The sequence below is a fragment of the Phallusia mammillata genome, chromosome 5 (genome assembly GCF_965637545.1).
Source record: "Phallusia mammillata chromosome 5, kaPhaMamm4.hap1.1, whole genome shotgun sequence".
NCBI lineage: Eukaryota > Metazoa > Chordata > Ascidiacea > Phlebobranchia > Ascidiidae > Phallusia > Phallusia mammillata.
In genome coordinates this window covers 25,532,789-25,557,350 of record NC_137256.1, presented here as the reverse complement: position 1 = coordinate 25,557,350, position 24,562 = coordinate 25,532,789, and the positions used below count along the sequence as shown (strand labels likewise).

The 24,562-nt window shown below is 35.3% G+C and overlaps 1 protein-coding gene and 2 long non-coding RNA genes across 21 annotated transcripts; 2 read left to right on the top strand and 1 right to left on the bottom strand.

Annotated features, from left to right (window-relative positions):
• The first annotated feature begins 928 nt into the window (after positions 1-928).
• LOC145228656 (eukaryotic translation initiation factor 3 subunit B-like) lies at positions 929-15,988 on the top strand. 19 transcript variants are annotated; one of them, XM_080093900.1, is made up of 22 exons: positions 933-1,082; positions 2,133-2,213; positions 4,519-4,584; positions 4,857-5,034; positions 5,229-5,409; positions 6,418-6,559; positions 7,172-7,310; positions 7,796-7,854; positions 8,681-8,830; positions 9,245-9,291; positions 9,363-9,568; positions 9,980-10,051; positions 10,430-10,539; positions 10,926-11,054; positions 11,379-11,463; positions 11,723-11,803; positions 12,161-12,266; positions 12,819-12,959; positions 13,053-13,170; positions 13,655-13,763; positions 14,513-14,656; positions 14,908-15,988. In XM_080093900.1, the coding sequence occupies exons 7-10, from the start codon at positions 7,230-7,232 to the stop codon at positions 9,288-9,290; spliced, it is 336 nt and encodes a 111-aa protein (XP_079950026.1). In that variant the 5' UTR covers positions 933-1,082; positions 2,133-2,213; positions 4,519-4,584; positions 4,857-5,034; positions 5,229-5,409; positions 6,418-6,559; positions 7,172-7,229; the 3' UTR covers position 9,291; positions 9,363-9,568; positions 9,980-10,051; positions 10,430-10,539; positions 10,926-11,054; positions 11,379-11,463; positions 11,723-11,803; positions 12,161-12,266; positions 12,819-12,959; positions 13,053-13,170; positions 13,655-13,763; positions 14,513-14,656; positions 14,908-15,988. The 19 variants fall into 19 exon arrangements, with proteins under 19 accessions (XP_079950039.1, XP_079950040.1, XP_079950026.1 ...); XM_080093906.1 differs by having other exon boundaries at positions 4,481-4,584; positions 12,876-12,959; XM_080093905.1 differs by having other exon boundaries at positions 4,481-4,584; positions 12,866-12,959.
• An 822-nt stretch (positions 15,989-16,810) lies between these two features.
• Positions 16,811-19,325, top strand: LOC145228679 (uncharacterized). Its single transcript, XR_013860167.1, has 4 exons — positions 16,811-17,202; positions 17,392-17,758; positions 17,917-18,001; positions 18,505-19,325. It is a non-coding gene; the product is annotated as an uncharacterized LOC145228679 (long non-coding RNA).
• Positions 19,326-21,448: 2,123 nt separating this feature from the next.
• LOC145228729 (uncharacterized) lies at positions 21,449-23,641 on the bottom strand. Its single transcript, XR_013860230.1, has 5 exons — positions 23,482-23,641; positions 23,233-23,285; positions 22,941-23,009; positions 22,521-22,631; positions 21,449-22,309 (listed from the first exon to the last, which is right to left on the bottom strand). It is a non-coding gene; the product is annotated as an uncharacterized LOC145228729 (long non-coding RNA).
• Between the last annotated feature and the right edge of the window lie 921 nt (positions 23,642-24,562).

Genomic DNA, 24,562 nt, shown 5'->3' with positions numbered 1-24,562 from the left:
TGCAGTGTTTTGTTTTCTTAAAATCTCACAAGCCTTTATTTTATAAGTTACAAACGCAGCATCTTTTGGTGTAACAATTTAGGCGCAAGTGCTGCTAAATTTTGCATATGTTATATCCTGAAATCTGCCAACTGCTGCCGTCGGTGAGTTTTTGTTATTGTTGCAGGGAAATCATTACATTGAAGCGGCCTTTTGCCATGAGACGAAATAGGCTAAGCTAAATCCAGTTGTTCAATCGTTTTAGTTTTATTTTATTTTTTGTTTCTGTTTTTCTCCATTTATTTATACATAACCCTTTTATTGCCATTTTAATTGTTTTAACTTAGTTTTTTACATTTGTTTACTGCAAATGATTTAATCGCCACTATAACAATTCTGTTATTTGACCTAAAAATTACTACATTTCAGTTTAAAGTAAGCTTATACTGTAGATTTCCGCTCCATCGCGTTTTAACGTTGCGCAGCTATTTCTGGCTTTGTGATAATTTGTGCCGCTATGACTTGTTTCGCTAAACCAAATAAACTCTACTCAACTAAACTCATCTGCCGCAAATGCACAAAACTGAATAGAGTTGATTATTTGTGCACGCGACCGTTTTAATGTTTGCCTAAGGCTAAAACGCGATGACGCAGATGTGTACGAGATCACATCGCTGAGGTTTTGTCATAAATTTCTAAGCCTACAGGCCTACGTTTTATCTCATGTTTAGGCTACATGCGATGTAGGCAAATTCAATCGACCATCCTTGTTGTATGTGCGGTCGGTTGCGATCCTATGGGAGAACATTCCTAGTACACAGAACTAATCACTTGATAACTCACGTTTGTTTTGGTGCTCGAAAGCTGCCCTGAATTTTTGTTTTTTTGTTGTTTTAAATCGATTTGTCTTGTTCATAGAAATCTTAAAACGTCAACAATAAAACTCGAGTTTGCAAACGAGCGTTTCGGTCTCTCGCATAAAAATAATTTGTAAATGTTAATGTTCTTTGTTTAACAGCTGTTTTAAATAGTTTATGAAGGAAAGCATATTAGTTAATAATGCAGTTTGAAACACGCGGTTTGTGTGAAGTAACAAGTTTTCGGTAAGTGTTTTCAAACTTCCTTGTGACAGCAACGCACCAGCAATTTAAAATGTTAACACAATATTCTACGCTTTTTATAAACATTGAAGCACACAGACAAAATACATTTAATTATTAACACGCATGTTTTAATTAAAAATTTGTGGTTTGCTTTAATATTATCCTCTTGTAAACATGAAGTGTAACATTCTTGAGTATTATGACATATTGGCTGATGCTCTGGCTGTAAAAGGTTAAAGCCAATAAGCAATAGAACATTACCACATTTTTTTGCTGGTGGCTTTACTGATTTTATCCTGAATTAGTAGTCAGGTCAATATTAAGAACCCATAAAGTTATGTCAACTACATTTCTTACAACAACCTTTTTTTTACAAAAAAATGCAAAAACAGTTTAAATTTATAGCTAACACTGTAATGCAGATACCATGAATGCTTCAGCAAAATGGTAGCACTATAAAGTACATGATTGCAATATCATACCTAATGTTAAAAATCACCCTATATATGCGAAATATTCAATTTGAACTTTCCATACAATTTGTGTGACATGCAGATAAAAAGACTTGTTGTGTTGATCAGTGATATAACTGATTAGTTTCTGTAACAAAGACTATGCATATGCAACCATAGAAAAGTATACAAGCAAAGGGCAAAGTCCCAAAGCATCATGTTTTTAGGCGTTCGAGATTTTACATTTGTTGTTTACTTATTTCCAGGGCATATATTCTGTAAACCATTGTAACTGTTACAAGCAATATTATACCAGTAACAAAAGATTCCAGCAATCAAACAGACACAAAACAGTATTTTAAACAAGCTACATTGTTTTTGTTTTTTGGTGTGGATGCTTAGTATCCTGTTTTTAATGTCAAATTGAACAAAATCTACCAAAAACATTGCGTAACAATGAGCGAAATTGCTTTTTTTTACACTAAATCATTAAACACTGTATTTATTTATATGGGATGTTGGTGTTTTTAAAACTTTTTTCAAATGTTTTTAAAAGTGTTTGTTTTTTACAGTTCACAGTACCATTTCTTATTTTTAGAATACTGTGACACACAATTAAATAAAAACTGCTTCAAGAAAAGATGATCAACAATTAAGAAATTGAACCAGAACTGAACAGGTAACTTTTATTATATTTTGTAATAGCCGCCATAAAATTGTTTACAATAACATACCGTAGTCTATGTGGGATAATAGCTATTGTGTGTGTCAAAAATAACTAATTATAAGGTGTTATATATTAAAAGTGTTTTGGAGTACGATAAAGGCTGTGTAGATAATGGGTAGAATTATAATTTAACAAAATGAGATTTAAACTGATTGAAAAAATGCAAACCGTTTCAAGCAGGGTAACTTGCTCGAACTGTAACAAAACTTAAGCATGAAAATGTATATATTTTTAACCTGAACTGATCCTTAATCCTAGAAAACAATACACTAGCAAACACGAACATGAACCAATGACAAGTAGTTTTTCTCTCTGATCTCTAGTTTACATAGTAACTTATTGCCAACTAGGTTAAAAAACATGGAAACATTATTTTTTTTTCTTTTGTGCATTTGAACTTCAAAAAGTCATGAACTACTAAGGTAATGACCTAGGAATTTCATGCATTGTTGGTTGGTGCATTGTGCCTAATGCAGTATATTGAAAAAAAAATAAACTTTTTTAGATAAAGCATTCAAATGTGGCAAATCATAGACTAAAAAATGTGGATTAGTTCGTTATTTCTGTACTATAGGAAACTATAGTAAAATTATTCATACTGTACACTCAAAATAAACAAGAGATTTAGTGAATTGTGTTTGTTTTCTTTATTATTTATCTTTTAAATATATGTGATAGAAACATGACTTTTTACAGCATTGGTTAAATTCATCATGTGCAGTATATGTGATCTAGGGTTGCTTGCACAAAGGTGTGGACTTTCAACCAAGTGTGACACCAGAAACTATTTGTATGGTGACCTGTTTGTTTCTGTCTGTACTTCACTGATAATAAATAATTATGGGTCCCCTTCTAGAAGGGGACACATATTGTTTTTGTCCGTATTTTTTTTTTCTTTTTTTCTTTTTTCTGTCTAACGCTGGTTTGTTATACGTGTTTGGTCAAGAAAGAGTGCTTCAAATTTATTCAAATTTGGACAGATGTTAGTTATTAATCCAAATTTGATCCTCCTGAAGTTTGACCCCGAATAACCCAGCGGTTCACCCACAGGCCCCCAAAACGTATTTCTTTATAAACGGCTATACTTACTGAAGTACAGCATCTCTGAGTGATATGCTTTGTTGTTTGGTGCCATATAACGTATTTTAAAGAATTTTGTATCTCTTTTTCGATTTACCCACTTTCACACCTTAAACCCCTAATTTTTCATTTCTGTCTAACGCTGGTTTGTTAAATGTGTTTGGTCAAGAAAGAGTGCTTTAAATGTATTCAAATTTGGACAGATGTTAGTTATTAATCCAAATTTGATCCTCCTGAAGTTTGACCCCAAACGACCCAGCGGTTCACCCACAGGCCCCCAAAACGAAAAAAAATAAAAACGGCTGTACTGACCCAAGTACATAATCTGTGGGTTTCATGCTTTGTTGGTTGGTGCAATGTAAGCTATTCTAAAGAATTTTGTAACTTTTTATTGGATTCACCCATTTTACCCTTTAAACCCCAAAATAATAAGTTTTAGGCCCAAAATACAAGACCTAATGTGCGGAAATGTTAAACAATTGTTTGCAGTAGGTTAATCGTTCAGTATTTAAAATTTTGCCCTAATCGGCCAAATAGTTACTTTATAGCCCATAATATGTGTACACTGTCAGTCAGATAGACGTATCAACTCTCAAGGAAGTAATTCGCTTGTTTACGATAAAGGCAGGTGAATGCAGCGGGAGAGCTTGACGTCCGGACGGACGTTTTACGACACAGTCTGTGTCGGTAACTAGAAATCAGCTGTTTTTGCACAGCATGCTATGTCGTTATATTACGTTATCAAGCACATTTTCAGTTTTGGAAAATTGTGTTTAAAAACTAACCTTGAACGACAATATCAAGGACAAAGATTATATTAAAAGTCTTTTTCCCGTTTTTATTTACTGTTTTTTTTTGTAATTATATAACAATAATGATGCAAAAAGAATACGGACAAAACTTTTAAAGTTGGGTTATTGCCAAAGTTGATTAGGTTTTTCCTTAAAAATCTTAAAATAACCAGGATGTTTGTTCACTGTAAATCCGCACAAACATGCGTGTGGGGACCCATTCGTTTTTGCTTGCAAAAACAATCATATGTGTAGATCAAATGATGTGTATAGTAAATTGGTAAATATCGTATAGAATATATAAAATGGGTGTATATCAGAAAGCCACCTTTCTAGTTTCTGTTAAAGGTATAATTCCCTTCATGAAGTTTATCAACACTTGGCAGATTGGAACTGAAATAAAACTTGAACTTCCCAACCTGCGACACAGTGAAGTTTGGCAACTTAAAATGGTAATATATATGCGCTTAGCCACCCTTCTATTTCTGTATATTTATTACTGATCTTACCAAACAAAAGATTAAAAATTTGTGTCAGTAAACCAAGTTTAATGGCCAGCCGTTAATATTTTTACCTAACATGTTGAAAAATTTAATTACGTTACCTGATCAAAAAAAAAGTTTTTGCATGTGATCTATAGTAAAGTAAGTAGTGTTTTGTGCATCTTTGTATAACTCACCACTATTATGAGATAATGTTGTAAGTTACTTTTCTGCATATGTAGGAAATGCATGTTTCAATGTCGCTGAATCAAGTTTGTCCACACAAACGATGTACTTTCACTAAAATGAATGACAGGAGAGAACAATGGAATAATGAAATTCGATTCCAGTTCTGTGAAACAAGTTGTTTACAGAATTGGTTCAGAAAGGCAACTCACAGTTTTGTTGTCATAGAGAAGTGTAAGTTTTTTACTTGAAAGTTATTGAATTAACAGTTTCAGAGACATATAATATAACAAATGATTTATCATGTGAACACAGAGGTTCTCTTTTCTCTGGTTTACTTTGTTGCGATAAAATAACTGCTTTTAGTTTCAGTAAATGTTTATTTTTGCTTTGTGAAAAAACTTATTGCCACTTATGTTCATCCCCAGTTGAGAATTCGAGAACAATGTGTGTTATCCGAGGTGCTCCATCCCTCTAGTGGAGATTTCGAGAACTGCTTCGAAACACCTTCTGCTTTCCATGGAAGGAGTGGTTGCATGGAACCAGTTGCCAGTAAAAGACCAATTTTGCCACAAGATTTGCCAACCATCCACTACCACCATTACACAGGTATTTGCAACTGACCAGTTTAAAGGTTGGTTTAAAGCTTTATTAGTTGTCAGAAATGTGTAAGGGAGGTTTACATTTCTTTCTTTGTTGCTGCCAAACCAAAACTCAGTAGTCTGCATGTCCTTTTGTGTTTTAATCACTGTTGTCAACTAAAGCAAGGGTGGACAATCGTTCGCTCGCTACAGCAGTGTGACTGTTTCTTGTATCTCACTTATACCCAAAAGTTGTTAAGTTTAATGCTGATAGTAATTATGGGTCCCCTTCCCTGACTCAAAACACTTCCTAGTGGACATTGGACTGACATTTTGCAATACTATTGATTGAGTCATTGTGGTTTCCTACTTTTAAGTTTGTGTGTGTTGAACCTCAATTAGTTATCCTACTTACTCATTGTTATCTATTGAAATGCATTATATACAACTTTGCATGTTTGGGGACCCATGAGTTTTTGCCTGCAGAAACAAACAAGGTTATAAAAGACGATGGCTAATATGGGACCCAATATAAATAAGTGTAGGAAATATATTAATGTTTCAAAATATGCTATACTGTATGTGCGAGGGCAATATGTGCTAAGCCACCCTTCTAGTTGCTAGGAATAGGCATTGTTATAAACGATGGCAGTATTTTATGTGTTTGCATCAGGACTGTGTAATATAGTTGTGTTGGGTGTAACTATTTACATCGAACAAACACGAATTCAAATTCCCTTAATTTAAGTTGCCTTCAGTGCATAAGCATCATTGCAACCTGTCTCCACAATGTCATGTCTATGGCCTACATATGCAAAAAGACTGGCTATCTTTGATCTATAGGAAATCTGAAAAACTAAGTGTATTTTGATGTCAAGCTTTAAATGCTTATTTGGTCTTAATAATTGTACATTTTATTGTCTGAGCTTATTTAATCAGTTTCTTTAATTATGATCTGTTTGTTTGTGGTATGAGCAAAATACATTGCAGCCTACTTTGATCTCAGGTTCCTATTAATTTTGTGTTTTGTCTGTAGTTGTTGATCCGATCATCAACACAATCACGCTCCCTCAAACTCCAAACACTCCCTCCTGGTAATCCCATCACACCTCGAAGTGAGCAACTTCAACCCTCCCCAACCACAAGTGCTCCATCTAGTGGTACACTGCCAACCCAGTGTAAGTTATAAAACTGAAACGTTGATGTAAAAACAACATTTTGCATTTATTCTTGTTTTGTGTGCTGTACTATAAAGTGTTATGAAAACCTGATGAAGGTATTTGGATGTTACAGAATATGATGTGAAATGTTTAATATCCCTTAGCACCTGCCCTCCGGTGAATGTTTGATTGGGTTCTGGAGGTCAAGGTCAGGTGACCTTGGAACAGAAAAAACAAACTTTAGCGGGAAGTTGATGTTGTTGGTGATAAGGATTCCTTGAAAGTTTGTCGGACCCTTACAATGCTGTGGTTGTGTGAAAAGATAAATAACTGATCAAGGCATGGTTCTTAACTGGGGGAATTTGGATGTGTTTTGGATAAAAAAATTTAATTGATTAGAAGAAAAATCTAGTATTACTTATTTTTGTGCAAAAAAATGTTTAATGTGTCAAAGTTGAAGTGTGGTGCTAAATACAGCATGATATGGCACATAGTATACTGTATGTAAAATGTGAGAACAAGGGTAAATGAAAGCAACTGGATTTGTTATTATGGGTCCCCTTCCATGAAATTTTTCATGTTTGTGATTTATATAAGTCTAACAACTGCTGAGTGTTGCATTGTTTGTAGGCCAACTTGCATTACTATTTGGAAGAGGAGGAAAGCAATGACCAGTTTAGTGTAATTTATGAAGGTGGTGAGAATTTATGAAGAGACTGCTATATACCTCAATACTGCTGCAGAACCAGTTGCTATTGAAGAAAGGAAGGTATGACAAATTGTTTCTGGTTTGCACGCCCCATAATGAATATAAATAATGACGGAAATATTATGAAAAATGTTAGCTACATTGCACTTAGTTTTTATCTAATAATAATTACAACATTTTTGACGGAAAATTATATTTAGCAAAAATAATTCATTGCATTCCAACACAAAAATCTCAATATTGTTGTCATGCAATAAGCATACATTGCTAATAGACATCATAAAAAATGGTTAGTATTGTGCAAAATGGCAATTCCAAGTCAAGCAGTATCAAAATCATATATGTATTTTAAACTTTTAAGAGGTGGACTGAAACATACTCAAGGTGGTCACCTAAAGTAGGGCTTCTCAAACTGTGGGTCGCGACCTAAATTGGGGTTGTGGAATATAATTTTGGGGTGGCGAAACATGCATTATTATATCATTATCACAATAAATGGTATACATTGATAAATTTACTGTTTACATCATGTGTAACACTTCAAGCAGATTCAGAGATGTGCCCACCCTGGTGTCCAACTTATTAACTTTTCACCATCTGAAAGGTGAGAAGTGGTCTTTAGCATAGATCAGGGTGCAGTAAACTATTTTGCACTACAGATAGATTTATGCCTGGCCCTGTTTTCTGGTTATGTTGTTTTGTTCAATAAAATGATTAATGTCTGGTGTATACAATCTTTTTACAATTCACCATCCCATATTTAATGGACATCTGGCACAACTATTGGTGTGATTTTATTGCTGCAAATGCATGTTATGTTTAGACCTTGAAAAGTTATAAATGCAAAAAGAGCTTTTCACAGGGTTCCTGGAATTTCAAATTATTGGAATTTCAAATTATGTAACAGATGTATATTCGTTGCAAGTATGGTAAATCAGCTACAATATACCAAAGCCTCTTTACTAGTTTGACTATGGGAGTTGCTCGATTTAACGTTATGGAAATTTGGGATTTTTTTCTTGAAAAAGTGTGAAAAGGTCATGGAATTTATAAACGAAAAAATTGCGCGGGAACCCTGTTTTTATTTTACCTAATGTGTGCAAAGTTTACATAAAAATAATACATATATAAAATATGTTGCAGTGCACTTCTTGAGTTTTAATGTACAGTTATAGCTTCGAAGTTTAAAACATACCCGAGCAGCATGCATATATTTGAACTGACAGTATTACATTTAGGATATCCTTGATTTTGTACACTTTTCTAACTTTTTAACAAGTCTGCATTGCTACAATTACCTGTAAAATAAAGATACAATTCATTGTTCTTTATGCAAGTGCTTTAATTGCTTATTAAAATTGGTTGGATTTTAGGATTGTGAGCCGAACTAAAACAAAACAGAGACAAAATATCCTTGTTGTTTTTTACAGATACTTGGCAACTTTCAGCCCAATGCAGGAACAAGGAACTAGTGAAGATGCCCAGTCCATTATAATATGGGAAGTTTTTACTGGCACAAAGAAGAGGGGTTTCCATGCCGACATGTCTGGAGCTGATGACAGGCAGTGGCCGATATTTAAGTATGTAATGAAATCTTTTACATACCTTAATGTTGTGTTTTACATGTTCAAACTGGACATGATGTTTTGTAACCTGCAGAGTAATGTAGAAAGTTTGAGCGATCTTTCCCATATCAGATTTCATTAGCTAATAAAAATTGTTATAACATAAAAAAATTAACAAAAAAAGAAAGAAAAAAACATAATAATAACTGTTCTATAGTGTCTATGAAACTCCTGTAAGTAGCTAAAGCAAAAAACTAATAACTGACATTAAAAACCACAATATATAAAACAAAGTAGTTACCCCCATTCTGCACTCAACAATTTTAAACAATTCATTATAATAATTTACATGCAAAATTTCATATATTTTCTACCTTTATCGAAAGATTTGTATTATTGGTCTTTAATGTTCATACGTACTGTTTACAGAGCATGGGATTTTTGGACAAAAAGAGCATACCAGTTGATGGAGTGAGGTGTGTATCAAAGCTTTTGGTAACCTCGAACAAACATAGCAAATCAGTATTAAGCTTTTCTTGAATTTTAGCGAGTTTGTGTGGTCACCCTTGGCCAACATGTTAGCTTTCTGGGTACCCGAGCAAAACAAGATACCAGCTCGCTCACAATTCTTACAATTCCATCCAAGAAAGAAGTTTGAGTTAAAAACTTGTTCAATGTTTCTGACATCCGACTGAACTGGCACAAACAGGGCAAGTTTCTTTGTGTCAAAGTGGACCGATACAACAAAGCAAAGTAGGTATTTGAGTTCTTGTTTTGGTCAATTTAAAGGGTTCTTGTTTCGGTCAATTCAACGCTTCATTGATATTTTGACAACCAAATGACCCCAATTCCATGCATCCAAGCATTGACAATTTAACCCTCAACCATACTTTACATTGTCTTTATACTTTTTGATAGCTTCCATGTTGAAGCTGGTTTAGCTGACTGGTCATAACTAAAACAAAAAAACAAACATGCTCCTTTAAAACTTTTGCTATTAGGAAGCAGATATAAGGGGTTGGATTTAAATTACAACCAGCTAGATTTTTTGTGGGTTGTTCATTTTTGCGATATGTTTGAACTTTGGTTTCATACTGTTTCCATTAATTTGCACATAAGTAACAGATTAAGAGTCATCAACACAAAATTGTTTTCTTTCTTCAGGCTACAATTTCCGATTTTGAAATATTCCACATTCAAGAAGTTCCTGTCGACATAATTGAGCTAAAGAAGCAGGTAAAAAACAGTTTTCTTGTCCTTTTTGTGTCTTGTTTCAATTACAAATACTCACCTCAATCCGAATAGCTTTAACTGTCAACGCTTTTGGTTTTTTCAATTAAAACTAATTACCATGTAATATCATGCACTATTTAGTACCTCCAATGGTTTAGTTCCCTTTTTATGTGCTGATGTCACATGTTATTTACACACTTATTTACTGGTAGAGGGATTTAAGAATATTTGGGGCTTGAAATAAAAACAACAACAGCAAGACCAATTGTATTAGGGAGTGTTTTAGTTTTAACATACAAAGCTTTGTACTGTTTGTATTGTTTGCCATTTTCTGTGAGCACAAGATTATTGCTGTTTTAAATTAATAATCTTTATGTTTAGAAAAGCAAATCCACAAAAGCTTCATCGAATTCATGGCACATTTTCATGTTTCAAACTCACAAACATCAAACAGCTGCTTGCAACTGAACTTTATACTTTCACTTACCAACGTGAGTTAAAACATGTTTGTAAACATAGCTGGACTTTTTAAAAAAGCCAAGAAAAAAATGATGCAAAACAAATTACTAATGAGCTTATATGTAGCAAACACATAAAGCGAAAACATTTTTTGTTGCCAACACTTATCTTATCTGTTCTTCACCCTGTTATGCCACAGCTTGCTTTAATTTTCACAACAGCTATTTTAGAAACATCTACAACACAATGTATTCTCTTCACACAAGCTCTATTGCAGTTTTGTTTTTTATCAAGCTAAAGTTTGTGTTATTTTTTTCAGTTTTGAACTGTATGTAACACATAAAACCAAATAACAAGTTAAGCAGCTGATTTTCAGCCACATTTCAAATATATTATTTGTTTGCACCATTTTCTCCAGCCCACAACCGAAACTCAAACCCCAACACAAGGAATATAAGGATATTTGCAACACATTGATGTCATCAGCGAAGAAAAAAACTTTACCACAAGATGTAGAAAATATAAATCCTACCCAACTCCATACATAGTAAGATAATACGGATCTGATCAAGTTGTGTTATTCTTTCAACTGTGTTTAATCAAAACATAACTGCGACAGAATTTAATTATATTTATTGTAATCTTCTTTTGTGATAATATCCATTATGTATTTCATATGTTTAATATTGTGTGGTGCTGTAATGTAATGTAATTCCTAACTTTACATTTACACTCACTACATAAGGCTAAATACCTGCATGTAGACTTTGTAATATAACTGATGATGGTATGAGCTACTGCAAAACAACAAATTTTATCTGCTATGCCCTTCAGTATATTTACACTCAGTGTGTGTGACTTTTTTTTTCAGGATCCAAGATTGGATTCCACGAAATACAGCCCTACCCGTTCCAGCAAGTGGGTATTGGAGAATTGTGGATGAAAAAAACTTGCAGGTTAATAATGTGGCTTGATGCTTTCTACTAATTTGTCCTTCAGAATCTAAATATACTTGCACTATTTTTATCATAACCAATTCTTATGAACGTGTGTGGAGATCCTATCGATTTTGCAAAAAAAACAACATTTATGTTAGGAAGTCTAATGTTGTGTATAGTAAATCGTTAAATAGAAAAAACACTTTATAAAATGTAAATATTTAGGAAAACCACCTTTTTAGCTTGTGATTAATTTTACATGTAAAATATTTTGCAGTCGGCTGTTTCTAAGTCTTCATCTAATGATTTTGTGATGCTCACTTGGGGAAGAATCCCAACATTTGTGGACAATATTGAGGTAAAATAATTTCATTCATTGCACTGAGATATTTCACTTTAAACTATTCATGCGATTAAGATTGTCTGCAGCAGAGGTTAACAACCAGGGAAAGATTTGACTTGTCCAGTGGGTTAGATAAAAGAAAAGCATAAGTTTTGGCATTCCTTGACAGATAAAAAATGATTTCCTGATTTGGTCAATATTGTTTAACAATGTCACACATGGAAACAAGATATTGTTGACAGACACTAACCTAGACCTGTTTTTTTTTAGATTAATGTGGGATGCAAAGTTTGTTTTCAAAGGAGGCCTGGATCAGAACCACTGGGGTACAGGGTAGCAACAGCAATTTATAAACCTCTAATGTTTTTGTAGATTGTTTACTAACCAGCGCCAACCAGTGATGAAAGTTTAGCTGCAATTTTAGAGGAAATTTCAGTTTAAAGCAACTGGCCTTTTGCATGAATCTTTGTCACCACCAGTAAGTTGAAGTTTCACCCACAAATATAATCTGATGTAATAATTGTACTATAAACCTAGTTATGGGCATCCTTTCTTTTTTTGTCTAACACTGGTTTGTTCCACATGTTTGGTCAAGAAAGAGTGCTTCACATTATTTAAATTTACACTGATGTTAGTTAGTTATCCAAGTTTGATCCTTCCAAAGTTTGACCTTAAATTACTGTGCCGATCACGCACAGGCCCCCAAAATGTGAATTTTTGGAACAGCTCTACTTGTTAAAGTACATGATATAGGAGTTTTTTACTTTGTTGTTTGGTGCATTGTTACATATTGTAGTGTACTTAGTAACTTTTAGTTAGATTCACTGAATTTTCACCCCTTAAATATGTGTTTTTAGGTTATTGGTCCATAAGATCAGAAATACAAGCCCTACTGTGTTGAAAATTTAAACAATTGATTGTATTGGGTTTCTCGTTTTGTATTTAAAGTTTCAGCTCAGTAGACCAAATTGTTACCTTTACAGCCTTAAGTAAGTTATTGTGTGTGTTAAATGTTGACCAAATTCTACAGCTATTGAAGCCTCAAGGGAGTAATTCACTGGTTTGCAATTGTGTCAGTTTGATGCAGAGCGGGAGATCTCTGCTTGACACTTGAACAGATGACAAAACTGGCAAATCCTTGCAACTGAACTTTGTACTTTTACTTACCAAGGTGAGTTAAAACAAGTTTGTAAACATAGCTGGACGTTTTGAAGTAGGTCAAAAAATGTGATCCAAAACAAATTACTAATGAGCTTATATGTAGCAAATATATAAAGCGAAAACATTTTTGTTACCAACACTTGCCTGATCTGATCAAGTTGTGTCAATCTTTAAACTGTGAAACAGAAACTGGTGGAAATGCAATAATCACACTCTATGAGGTACTGTAATGCAATTCCTATCTTTACTTTTACACCTACTACATAAAGGATAAATACATGCAGACTTTGTAATATTGCTGATGATGGTATGATCTACTGCAAAACAACATGCAATATTTTTAAGCTGCTGTATTTGATTCTGGTTAAAGACAAATTTTTTGCATTTGGTTTTTACGAACGATGTTCAATTATCAATGTTGGTCACAGTATGGATTGATCAATATTTAAAAGTGTTTGTATGATTATTGATTTGTTTACTTGCTTATGCAAAAACTGTATTGAAACTTGGCACAAAACCTGCTTTTAGCATGCTTGTGTAATGCTGCTTACTTCTAATGCAAAGTTATAAAAAATCAACATTAGTTTGATGTTTTTTTTCCGAAAAATCAATTGTTTTGTTGTTCTGTCCAAGAAAAATATACCAACAAGAAAAAAAAATGTCATCTTTACCTATTTTACTACAACTACCTTGTTTGTTTTGCAGCATGTGTATTTTCTGTGGCGAAAGAGATGAGGGATTTACAGAGGAGGGTTTAGATTTACATTACTGGAAACAATGTCTGATGTTAAGGAGATGTAAACACTGTAAACAGGTAAATTAATGTTGCTGACATACTCACTTCTGATATTCACATGTACAAGTCGAACAGCAGTCCTTCCAGTGGGATGGTTGGGGTCCTTAAATGCATCATTGAATAGCAAAAATTGTACAGACTTGTAAACAGATCAACTGAAAGTTCATACTACTCCTGAAAGCACATGCTTTTGATATTCTAGTATAGAGCAAAAATTAGAAACTGTTTTAAATTACAAACACAGTTTTAGAAACATAAAGCAGCCAATACATATTATACAGGCTCATTGTTAACTTCTGCATCCTGTAATGTAGCGATTTCAGCACCAACTTATGCCATCAATGGGGTTTCACCAGAAATTAAAAAAAAAATGCCACAAAATTAATTGACTATCCTATTTATGGAAAGTAAATACATTACTCTGTCAGGACATGCTCTGCGTGCTACTGGAAATATGTAATTCAGTACTGTACTACCTGTTTCATAGTCGGGTCGTTGGTGACTAAACCAGCTCACCACACACCTCTGCAGTGTGGAGAGTGCCTAGCAACTCGTTAAGTACCCAAAATAAGACCTAATGAAGGGCGGATGAGCTTTAAAAATGCCAACAGTATCCCATCTAACTGGCTTAAAAATGAAAATGTTATCAGATGACTTTATCTATATAATGTAGCATACTTGGGTGTTGCTAACTTAGCCAAGCAGAAATTTGTTTGCTTACTTTTGCTCTCAGAATAAAGCCTAAAATAATTTGATCATCTCCATAGCAATGAATGAAGGTCAGCAGGAACACTGTCCATTGTGTCATCACAATATCCTACCCGGCGAGGAGTCGTGGAAAGCCCACTTGATGAGGTCAAAGAGAGATGCATGTGGCGACAACTCACGAAGACTTCCCTCAATAAACAGATGTAAGTGCGATGTTTGAAACTTGCTACCACCTAGTGGTAAATGATTATTAGAAATGTCAAAAATTTTGTCAACAGTTTTGGGGCTGGCGCTTTACCAACTTAGCTGTACAGGCTCAGTGGTGAACTTGTCAAAAGTCGAATCACAAGCACCATTGCCTGCCGTGTATGCTGCACATGTCAGCTTCGTAGTAGTCTAGCGCTAGTTCTACCATTATTTACATGTAAATAAGCAAAAATTGTATTTATTTTAGTGAGAGCAAAAGCTGAAGCGGAAAAAGCAGCAGCGGCGAAGAACAAGAAGAAATCTCCTCACAAATAGTTTGCTTGCCTTAATATTTTTGCTTAGTTTCCACAGGGTTATTGGCTTACACTGTGCGTCGATAAATATTTTTATGCAGTGATATCGTACTGTTGCTTCCTTTGTTCCCTTTGTGTTGTATGTTTTTTCCTGTATACATGTAGAGGTAGTGACAGGATAAATAATAGTGGTGGCTGCGTGCGACATAAACCTGCTTACACATGAGGAAATGGTTTGTAAAAAGTCTTTTGTTGGCTTCTAATAATATTAGCATTACTTGGCAAAAAATAATAAATCGTCCCTAATTGTCAAGACTTTTCTCACAAAGGGCTTCCGAACCTCTTAACATTGAAAACCGTCTACTTTTAAATATTTTTAATATAGCAAGTTTTTTGGTTTACAAATGAATTCTGATATATTGTGTGACAAAACTGTGTCTTACCCTTCTGAAAGATAAAGTTCGTAGACTAAAGTAAATCCCTTATTCATCTCATTTTGTTATGAAGTAAACTAACATGTTCCAATAAAATCATGCAATGTATCATTAAACCAATGAGCAAGTGACCAATACATTTGTTCATTTCTCATGACCAAATTTCTTAGTCTTTATGTGTTGGTCCTAATGAATAAAATCATTCCTGTATAACAAAACAGTTGCAACATAAACAAACAAGAAATTAAACGTGCATAAAGATATCATATATTATATTACAAACTTGACCGGGCACCATTCTTCACTGTGAGATAAACAACACATAGAATTTCTTTTAGACCATGTCCATCAACAAAAAAGTCACTAATAAAAATGTAGCACTAAAAGCATGTCAAAAAGACAATAAAATTTAGGAAAATGCCAGTACGTTGAACAAGTGGGTATAACTCTTACACCAAATTGTGACAAACCATGCATATGTGTGATTATGTTTTGGTTTTCATCTCATTTAAGTTTGTTTTTCATGTTACTGTCTGTAAAGTGTGGTAAATAGATTCATTTTCTTACTTGCATTTTTAATATTAAACATTTTGCTTTTGTATCGTTGAGTTCTATGTCGAGAGGGCAAATGAAAAGAAATTAGCAGCTATATTTAAGCACAGACGTCTCTTGCCATCTTGTTTTTAAGAAGGAATTCCTCCCACGAGATGGATTTTGAAACTTGAGGGGAAAATCGACCTTAATTTTTACATGTGCTTTGTAAATAGACGCTTCAGCTCTGGAAATATAACCTCTAAAGTTAATAAAAGATCCAATTTTAAACGATCTTTCTACTGTTTAGCATCTACTACGTAGTATATTAGGGAGAAATGAAAATGTTTAAACTGCTAAGGGAGAAATTTGCCGAAAAAGTTTGGGAGCCACTGGGCTAAACATTTGCTTTGGATTTATATGAAGTAGGCAGCTATATACATGTACAGACTGCTTCTAAATATGTTAATTGCCAGAATGTTTGAAGCTGGTTGTATGTTTAGTCGCCCAGTGGCATAAAATTTAATGTCGTTGGTAAAGGAAAACGAAACATAACAACGTTTTTAATACTTATTTCGTCTACGCAACAACACACCAAGTAAAGTAAAACTTTACATTTTTACGATGACGGGACAATTAAACGGATTGCTAAACCTATTTGTGCTGTTTGGTTACAAATCCTAACGAACTTCGGATTCTACCAGCAAGCAATTGTGTCACAAGAACCAATCAAGTCAAGCCACGTCACAACAGTTCAGTCGCCAATCATTCCAAGATTTTTACCTCCCGCAATCAATCAACCAGCCCGAAGTGGAATTCACTGATTGATGCAATAAAGCCTGTCATTGGACGGTTGAAGAGCGCCCATATGACGTTTGAGAAGCAAACGTTCTAATTGGTTGAAAGAAAAAGAAAAAAAGTGAGGCGACTTTGTCCTTGCGCCTTCGATCTGTCATTCCTTGTGAACAACTTGGTGAAGGTAGATGTGTCGATGGGACGACTCACCAATTGAGAATAAACAGGTAATTTGCGAGTTGTAAATCAACTTGTTTGGTGTCTTTGTAGAAGTAAACTCGGGTGCACACTTGTTTACTTTGCACTGATACCTGTAATAATAAGTTATGCGTTTATGTTTAATTCACTTTTCAAATACACTATATACTGCTGCTGGATCACTTTGTTTCAGGTCGTCGGATGGCTTCGGGAATTGATTGGCTGGACGCTGAAACATCGTTCTTACGGAAGAGTGCTTCGTTGGCACACAACACACACTTCCGAAAACAGGCGAGTAAATGTATTTTTGTATATTATCTATTAACTTGTATCACTTAATATTAGATGTAGGGGCCAACATGGGGAAATAGTATAAAAGTGCACTTATCCTGTCTTCACATGTTGGTATATAGTTAAGCTTTTTGTAATTAATATTACGTTATGTCAAATTCCTGGTACTGCTTATATTTTGTTTTGCAGACAATTACTGGAGGCGGAGTGATCGAAGAAGATGGAAAGATCGGAAAGGCCTAATTAAGTTAAGTAACCAGAAAGTTAAATGTGATGTTGCTTATTTGGCGTTCCCTGGTTTGTAACGGTCGTTTGTTTTGAGTTTAGCTTACTAGTTGTGAGGCAGGAGTAAAGATTAGAAGCGTTAACAAACGGAGCGTCAAATATGCACTAATATTATTTTATTTTCATTTCTAAAACCAACAGTCATCAAAGTTTAATATTTACATTGGTTATTGCAGATCTCCCGTTTGCGGTTAAGACACCGGGGAATAATATCGGCATTGGACTGATCACTAGATGAATGGGAACTACATACATCGGAAAGATTTAATAAGTTAAGTAACCAGAATAATGTTAAATCTACAGATACAACGTAACACAGAGTAAGCTAAAGAGCTGTGAGGCAGGAGTAGAGTTAGAAGTGGTTAATTTTATAACTTTATTTTGTATGCACTATAATCGTCAGATATTAATATTTGTGTTTTGCTGCAGATCTCCTGTATGTCGTGAAGGCATTGCGTAATGGAGTCGGATTTGCGCTTGAACTGACCATTGGATGAATTGGAACTATATACAGGTACGTGTTAAGGCAAATCTACATGAATTATATTCTTTTAGATAGACGTTTTGCTGCATAACTACCGTTTCGGGAGTTTCTATAATAAAATGTTTACAAATCAACTAATGAATTAGAGGGGATTAATAATAGTTGTGACTCTTTAGCCGTTGCTGCAACGAATAGCAAGCCTGTTGTTGTTTTGCATGATGCTTGTGCATGTTACATTTATTGTTTTGCATGTCACTTGTGTGTTAGAGCGGCTATTCAGTTGTCAGTATCGGTTAAATCATTCATATTAATAAGTAAGCGCATTTAAAAATTATTTTAACACTTAATGAACTTAAGGCGTTTGTATGCAGCAAATTATAGTCGAACAATTTACTTTTTTCAATTAGGTTGCTTATAGCCAACAGGGTGCACACTGTCTAGCTTTCAGTATATTATATTTTGCGAATATGTTAAGCGATCTATATGAAAGTATGGAATTGCATTGTTTTGTCTCTTGTATGTTTCTGTTTCAGGAGCTCCGATGTCGAGTGAAGGTTGGAGTTCATTCTATGGACGATGTTGGCCACAAGTTGAAGCACTCCTATCATATTCAGACTTGGAACAACAACCATACAATCAGCGGACGATCTTCAACCAGACATTCTCGACGCTCTGTTCCCGAAGAAGAACTGACTTTCCGAAGAACATCGAACTTGTGTTTTGTTTTCACATTTCTGTGTTCGCTTAAATAAAACCAACTTTGTGTATTGAATAAGTTAAAGCTACATTTGTATCGTAATTATATTTTTGCGTTTTGTCGTTTCTTGTAAATTCTAACATTCTAAAATATTTATGTAATTTAGTTCTTGTTCATCGTCAATTTTGGTAATGCTTACTTATATTATTTTGTTAATAGTTCTGAATTATAACCAAACTTTTGGCATGCGTACAGACACTGTTGAACGTTTATTTAAATGTTGCTTATTTTTGTGTGCTTGTTACTCCATACTTGTTTGTTATTTTATTTTTTTACTTAAAACGTTGTTTTGCCGTTAATTTGTGTGCACATATAACACTGTGTTTATTCTAGGTGTGTTTCGTTATTCTATACTATATTCTATGTTAGGTTACATATTTAAAGACTCATAATTGTGTCTTTTTTGTAATTATATTGGCTTTGGTCCTTGTTTGTACTTAATATCTTTCATTGTAGTATCTTTTCCAGTTATGCTTCTACATTCTATGCTATAATATACGCTATTTTAGGTTGCCGTTTTTTTGACATTTTTATGTCATTTTTATCCTCCATTGGCTTGATGCCGTTATACCATATTTATTCTTGTTAGACCCCATATTTCCGTATTGTTGGATAGGCTTCAGTGTAGATCCCAAGTCAGTCGTAACGGGAGGTCAACAAACAAACAAAAATCTGTAAAATTAGAACGTAAGAGCAAAAAGATTTGGAAATTACACAACTTTCTATCAGCAGATTTTGAGACTTTCGGTGGCATTAGAACCAGAATTGTCGTACTTCGATCCAACTACAACATTAATTAACGTTGCTATGGTCCCTCACAAATGTTTGCGTCAAAAAACAACAACTTTAGTTTGTTCGTAAAAATCCCGGCCAAAAACATCGGTTTGCAGCCTTCCTACGTCACTTGAGTCAGTTCCTCTGCAAGCGGACAGGCAGCCCTTCTGTGAGACTTTCTGTGAACTTCTATCCAGCCTTTCGACCTTTCAGAGGTTCGAACCAGTGAATTGGAGATTTAGTGCCTGCCTGTCTGCCTTACTCTCAACCTAACTACCTGCCTGCATAACCACTGTACTAACGAGCTGCTTGCCCAACCACTAAAAAATCGTCTACATGTATGGTCTGTGTGTCCAAAAATTAAGACAATAATAGGTAAGAAAAGAAATCGATATCATTAAGGAAGCCCGCCCTGCGATTTCGTGTCCATTGTGGTCTAATGGTAAGCTGCTTGGTCGATAGAACTTATGGTTTGTAGTTCTAACCCTCTCCCAAAATTTATTATTTTTTTCGGGAAGGAATCGTCTAACTCACAAATGTATCATTTTTGGGTGGGTTCGCCGTCACCTCTCGTGGTGTAGCGGTGAAGATCTTGTCCTCATATGCTGGAGATTTGGGTTCGAATTCCAAAAGCTACATCGCTGCTTAGTTTTTGGCTGAAGCCTAGAACCGAAAACATATAAGGACCACTTAAAGCTGGGTTTGTCGTCACCAGCCGTGGTGTAGAGGTTAGTTCCTTGCTTCTCAATCCTCTCACCACTGTTCGAACCCCGGTAAAGATAAACTCTGCCCCGGTAACCGATAACACACTTCGGGTTCGAACGTTGCCCCTCTGATAAAACTCACTGGTGACCCTCCTTGATTGAGGTCTCTCCCCGCTCTGATCTCATCACTCTCTAAGGCACCCCATGGGCCTAACCCGTTTCCATGAGTGCCCCCAATCCCCCTGACTGGCTTCCATGGCCCCCATAAGCTGACGAACCTCACGCTGATCGTTCAAACGCAGAAATATTTTGTTTGATGACATAAGAATCGACGAAAAGAACAAGTCATAAGTCAGTTTAGCCCTTAGACCGAAGGGCGCTTGCGCGGTGTAGTGGGTAAATAGAAAAAGCGCCGGCCCAATGGTTCGAATCGAAGCCATCGAGCCCCCCCCCCCCCCCCCAAAGTGATGTGAAGAAGCCTCAACCCTCTCCGCACAAAGGGCTTGCGCCTTCGGCGCAAGCAGGGCCCGAAGGGCCCTCCACCCCCTAAGCCCCCCAAAAGTGTCTAAAAATACTACTCTACAACATTCCCCACCTTTTTTGTTGTATTATATTGGGCGGTTTTCCAAAAAAGTGCAAAATTACCTTTTAATTGTGATCTCATTTAGATAGGTGTACGGTCTTAAGGTTTGAGAGTGGAGTGACACACATAGAGAAGGGGAAAAACTTTAGCTCACTGACGGCTTATGGCCATTGGCTGCGGCTTAGAGTCTGGGAAGCGGGAGATGAGATTGTTACAACGGGGAGAGACCTCAATCAAGGAGGATCACCACAGAGTTCTATCAGAGGGGCAACGTTCGAACCCAAAGTGTGTTATCGGTTACCGGGGCAGAGTTTATCTTTACCGGGGTTCGAACAGTGGTGAGAGGATTGAGAAGCAAGGAACTAACCTCTACACCACGGCTGGTGACGAACATCCGAGCTTTAAGTGGTCCTTATATGTTGTAGTACCAGAGCTTTTTTATAAGTACTGCAGCTCTAGAGTTATATAAAAAAATCATTCAATAATCAACAAGCAGCTTGCTAGTGTAGTGGTTTGCAGCAAATGGTAGAAAGCAGTGAGTAATGGGATCGAATCCTGGTAACCCAACGACAATTTTTTTTGTAAACTAATTCTCTTGTGTTTTGCGATGTTGCTCTGATTGGTGGTTTACCTCAAAAAAACAACACACCGAACCGAAATAAAACGTGTTGTTTAGTATTATTGAAGTAAACAAAGAACAAGTTTCACACACATGGTTAGGCAAAAAAGGTACTACTGCGACAAACTAAAGGACAGACGTTAAATGGACGATGTAGAAGTTTAGTGGGGAACGGAGATATGTCATAGATTTTAAGATTCGTGGGACAAAATTGAAACTTTTCAAGGACCAAAAGGGTGGAAATTTCTAACAATAATAAAATGTTGTGAGCAAGGGAAATACGAAAGCGACGTAGAACGAAATATCGTGAAAATTATGGGAAATTATTTATTAAAAAAATCATTCTGTGTATTAGATGTAGCTATAACATATGTTATCAGGAAAATTTGTTTCGCAACAACGCAAGAAACAGGACTAAAAATAGATTGTTGAAGATTTAAAGGGTGAAAAAACAGTGATGGAGTGTGGAAAACACTAAGTTAGTGAGGAAAAGGAATTGTTCTGTCATTAAAAATGGCGGCACAACAACTCAAATAAGAGAGAATAAAGTTTGGACGATGCACAGAGGCGTTAAAGCAGAATAAAATCGTTGGTACAAAATATTACACACGCAAACTGATAAACAATGCTGATGTGTATTTGAAGTGTACCAAATATAACGTGTATGAAAGATTGTTTATTAGTGGACAAATACAAAGTACACGATGACGTCATCGATCGCAGGTTTCGTCATCACGGTCATCTACATGTGAAAGGATCAGGACCATGCGAAGGTTAAAACGAAAGTGCACGATGACGTCATCGATCGCTGATTGCGTCATTCCTATCCAGTTGAAGGATCCTATCCACGCGAAGACCCACCAATGTTTCCCAGTTGTTTCTCCTGATGTTATCGAAGTGACTAAAAAAACATGTATATAAATGGTAAGTGCGCGGCCAGTGGCATATAAACAAAATATAACATAACTTTTGTAGCAAGTTTTATTCATTCGCCTATTTGGAAGGCATGAGTATTTCCGTCTTATTTAAATGGAATCATATAGTTATTAGATTTAATTGACGCGACCAGCGACCTTCAAAAGTAACATAACTAGGTAAGATAAACACTTAACATTTGGAATGTTGTGCTTCAATTACGTTGATCCGATCAGGGTTTCTCCACAACCTTTGTCACCGCAGTTGTTTCCGATGTTTGGCTGCTGCTTCGAACGTCTGCAACAAAACTAACAACAGCATTCTGGTTTGATAAAAAAACCTAAAACTAATATAATAGAAAGCTAATATCTCAATCGCATTTTGTTAAACTTATGTAAAAAGGAATATTGCAATTTTAATCAATTCAACCGATGCTGACAACTGAATAGCAGCTCACAAACACACGTGACATGCAAAACAATGTAACATGCACAAAGATCATGCGATGCAACACACCGGGCTTGCTATCCGTTGAAGCAACGGTATAAATGATAGTTTAAATTCTAATCTATGTTTAACTTCACAACGCTCGTGTTTTCTATTTATAGTTTACTTACATTAAAGCTTCAGTGCGATTTCTGTCAAGTTCAGATTTAGAAGTCTTTAAACCTTAGTCACGCCATGATCTGAAACCAAAACCATTTGAGTAAATATAAACATGGATGTACCAGCATTGAAACTGTGAATTGTTTTAAATTTTGATGTATAGCATATTTGACGCTCATTCTAAACACTTCTGCCTAAAACTCTTACTAACTTTCTGCAAACTATTATGAGTCGTCAGTGTATGCAGCAAATATTATTTTAGGTAACCTAGCATTATATAAGCGTTAAAACAATCAACTTAACTTGAAGCGGAAAGTTACCCAATCTTTGTTACGCTTCCGCCGGAAATCCAATCCCTGCAAAACAAAGCAGAAGCAGTATTTGGAATTCAAGGCAACATGTAAACAATAGTTTATGAAATATTTAACTATGCCAACATGCGAAGACAGAATAAGTGCACTTTATACTGCCAACACTTGGACATACAAACTATTACCATTTACCGCCAAAAATACAGATAAGTACATAAACTTCAATTATTTATTTACTCGCCTATTTTAGGAAGTTTCATAAAGTATTTCTTCTTCGCTGTTGTAGATGTTTCTCCGAAGCGATTGAAACCATCCGACGACCTGAAACATACGATGCAGCAGCAATATCGTGTATTTGATAAATAAGTCAAACATATTCTGGTAAATGTTATTCTGGTATATGTACAGAAGTCAACAAGTGTGCACCCGAGTTTATTCTGCACAAACACCAGGCTAGTTAATTTACAACTCGCAAATTACCTGTTTATTCTCAATTGGTGAGTCGTTCGATCGACACAGCTACCTTCACCACGAGATGATGAAAAGGAATGACAGATCGAACAAGTTGTCTCATTTTTTTCTTCATAGCGCTTGCTTCTCAAATGTCACTCCCGCGCCCGAAAACCGACCAATCACAGAGCTGATACAAGTAATCAGCAAGTCTCGTCAAAAATGCAGAGAAAAACTTCAATTGATTTTCCTGGAGCAACATTCGTTGAAATAGGCACGTGTCGTGTTGTGACGTAATTTGTGCGCATTCTATCTGTATTAAAACGCGCCATGCTGGAATATAGAAGAAAAAATGACAAAAGCTGATAATATATTTTTGATAGTTTACAGCAAATCAGTTTCCGCTTTCTGTTTCTTGGTAGAACATAAATATTTTAAAAATCAAACCTGCTGTGAAAGTTGGAACTATACGTTGCCGTTACTCTATTATATGCTTTTTTATTTCCATCCAACAATTTTAATTGCTTCAAAATCCAACCTGTGACTTTGTTTTTCAGTTTTTCTGTTGCTGACGTTTTTCATTTTGATATCACTTCAAATTCATTAGCTGACATTTAAGCTGATAAGATTTAAACCGACTTGCTGTTTAACTCTGTCACGCCACGTGGTTTTTATCATACGTTAAGCAGGTTTACTTCAGGCCTAATTTATTGGATTTTTCGCGCGAGGTGCGTGACGTCACATTCCTCGTCGTTGCAATTCACATGGTGTCCTGCACTTAACGCATCGGTAATTTATCCCATGTAAGTTGGTAGAGCTACTAACACCATAACGAGAATCAGAACTTCGCTTTCACAAGGGGGCGTATAGAG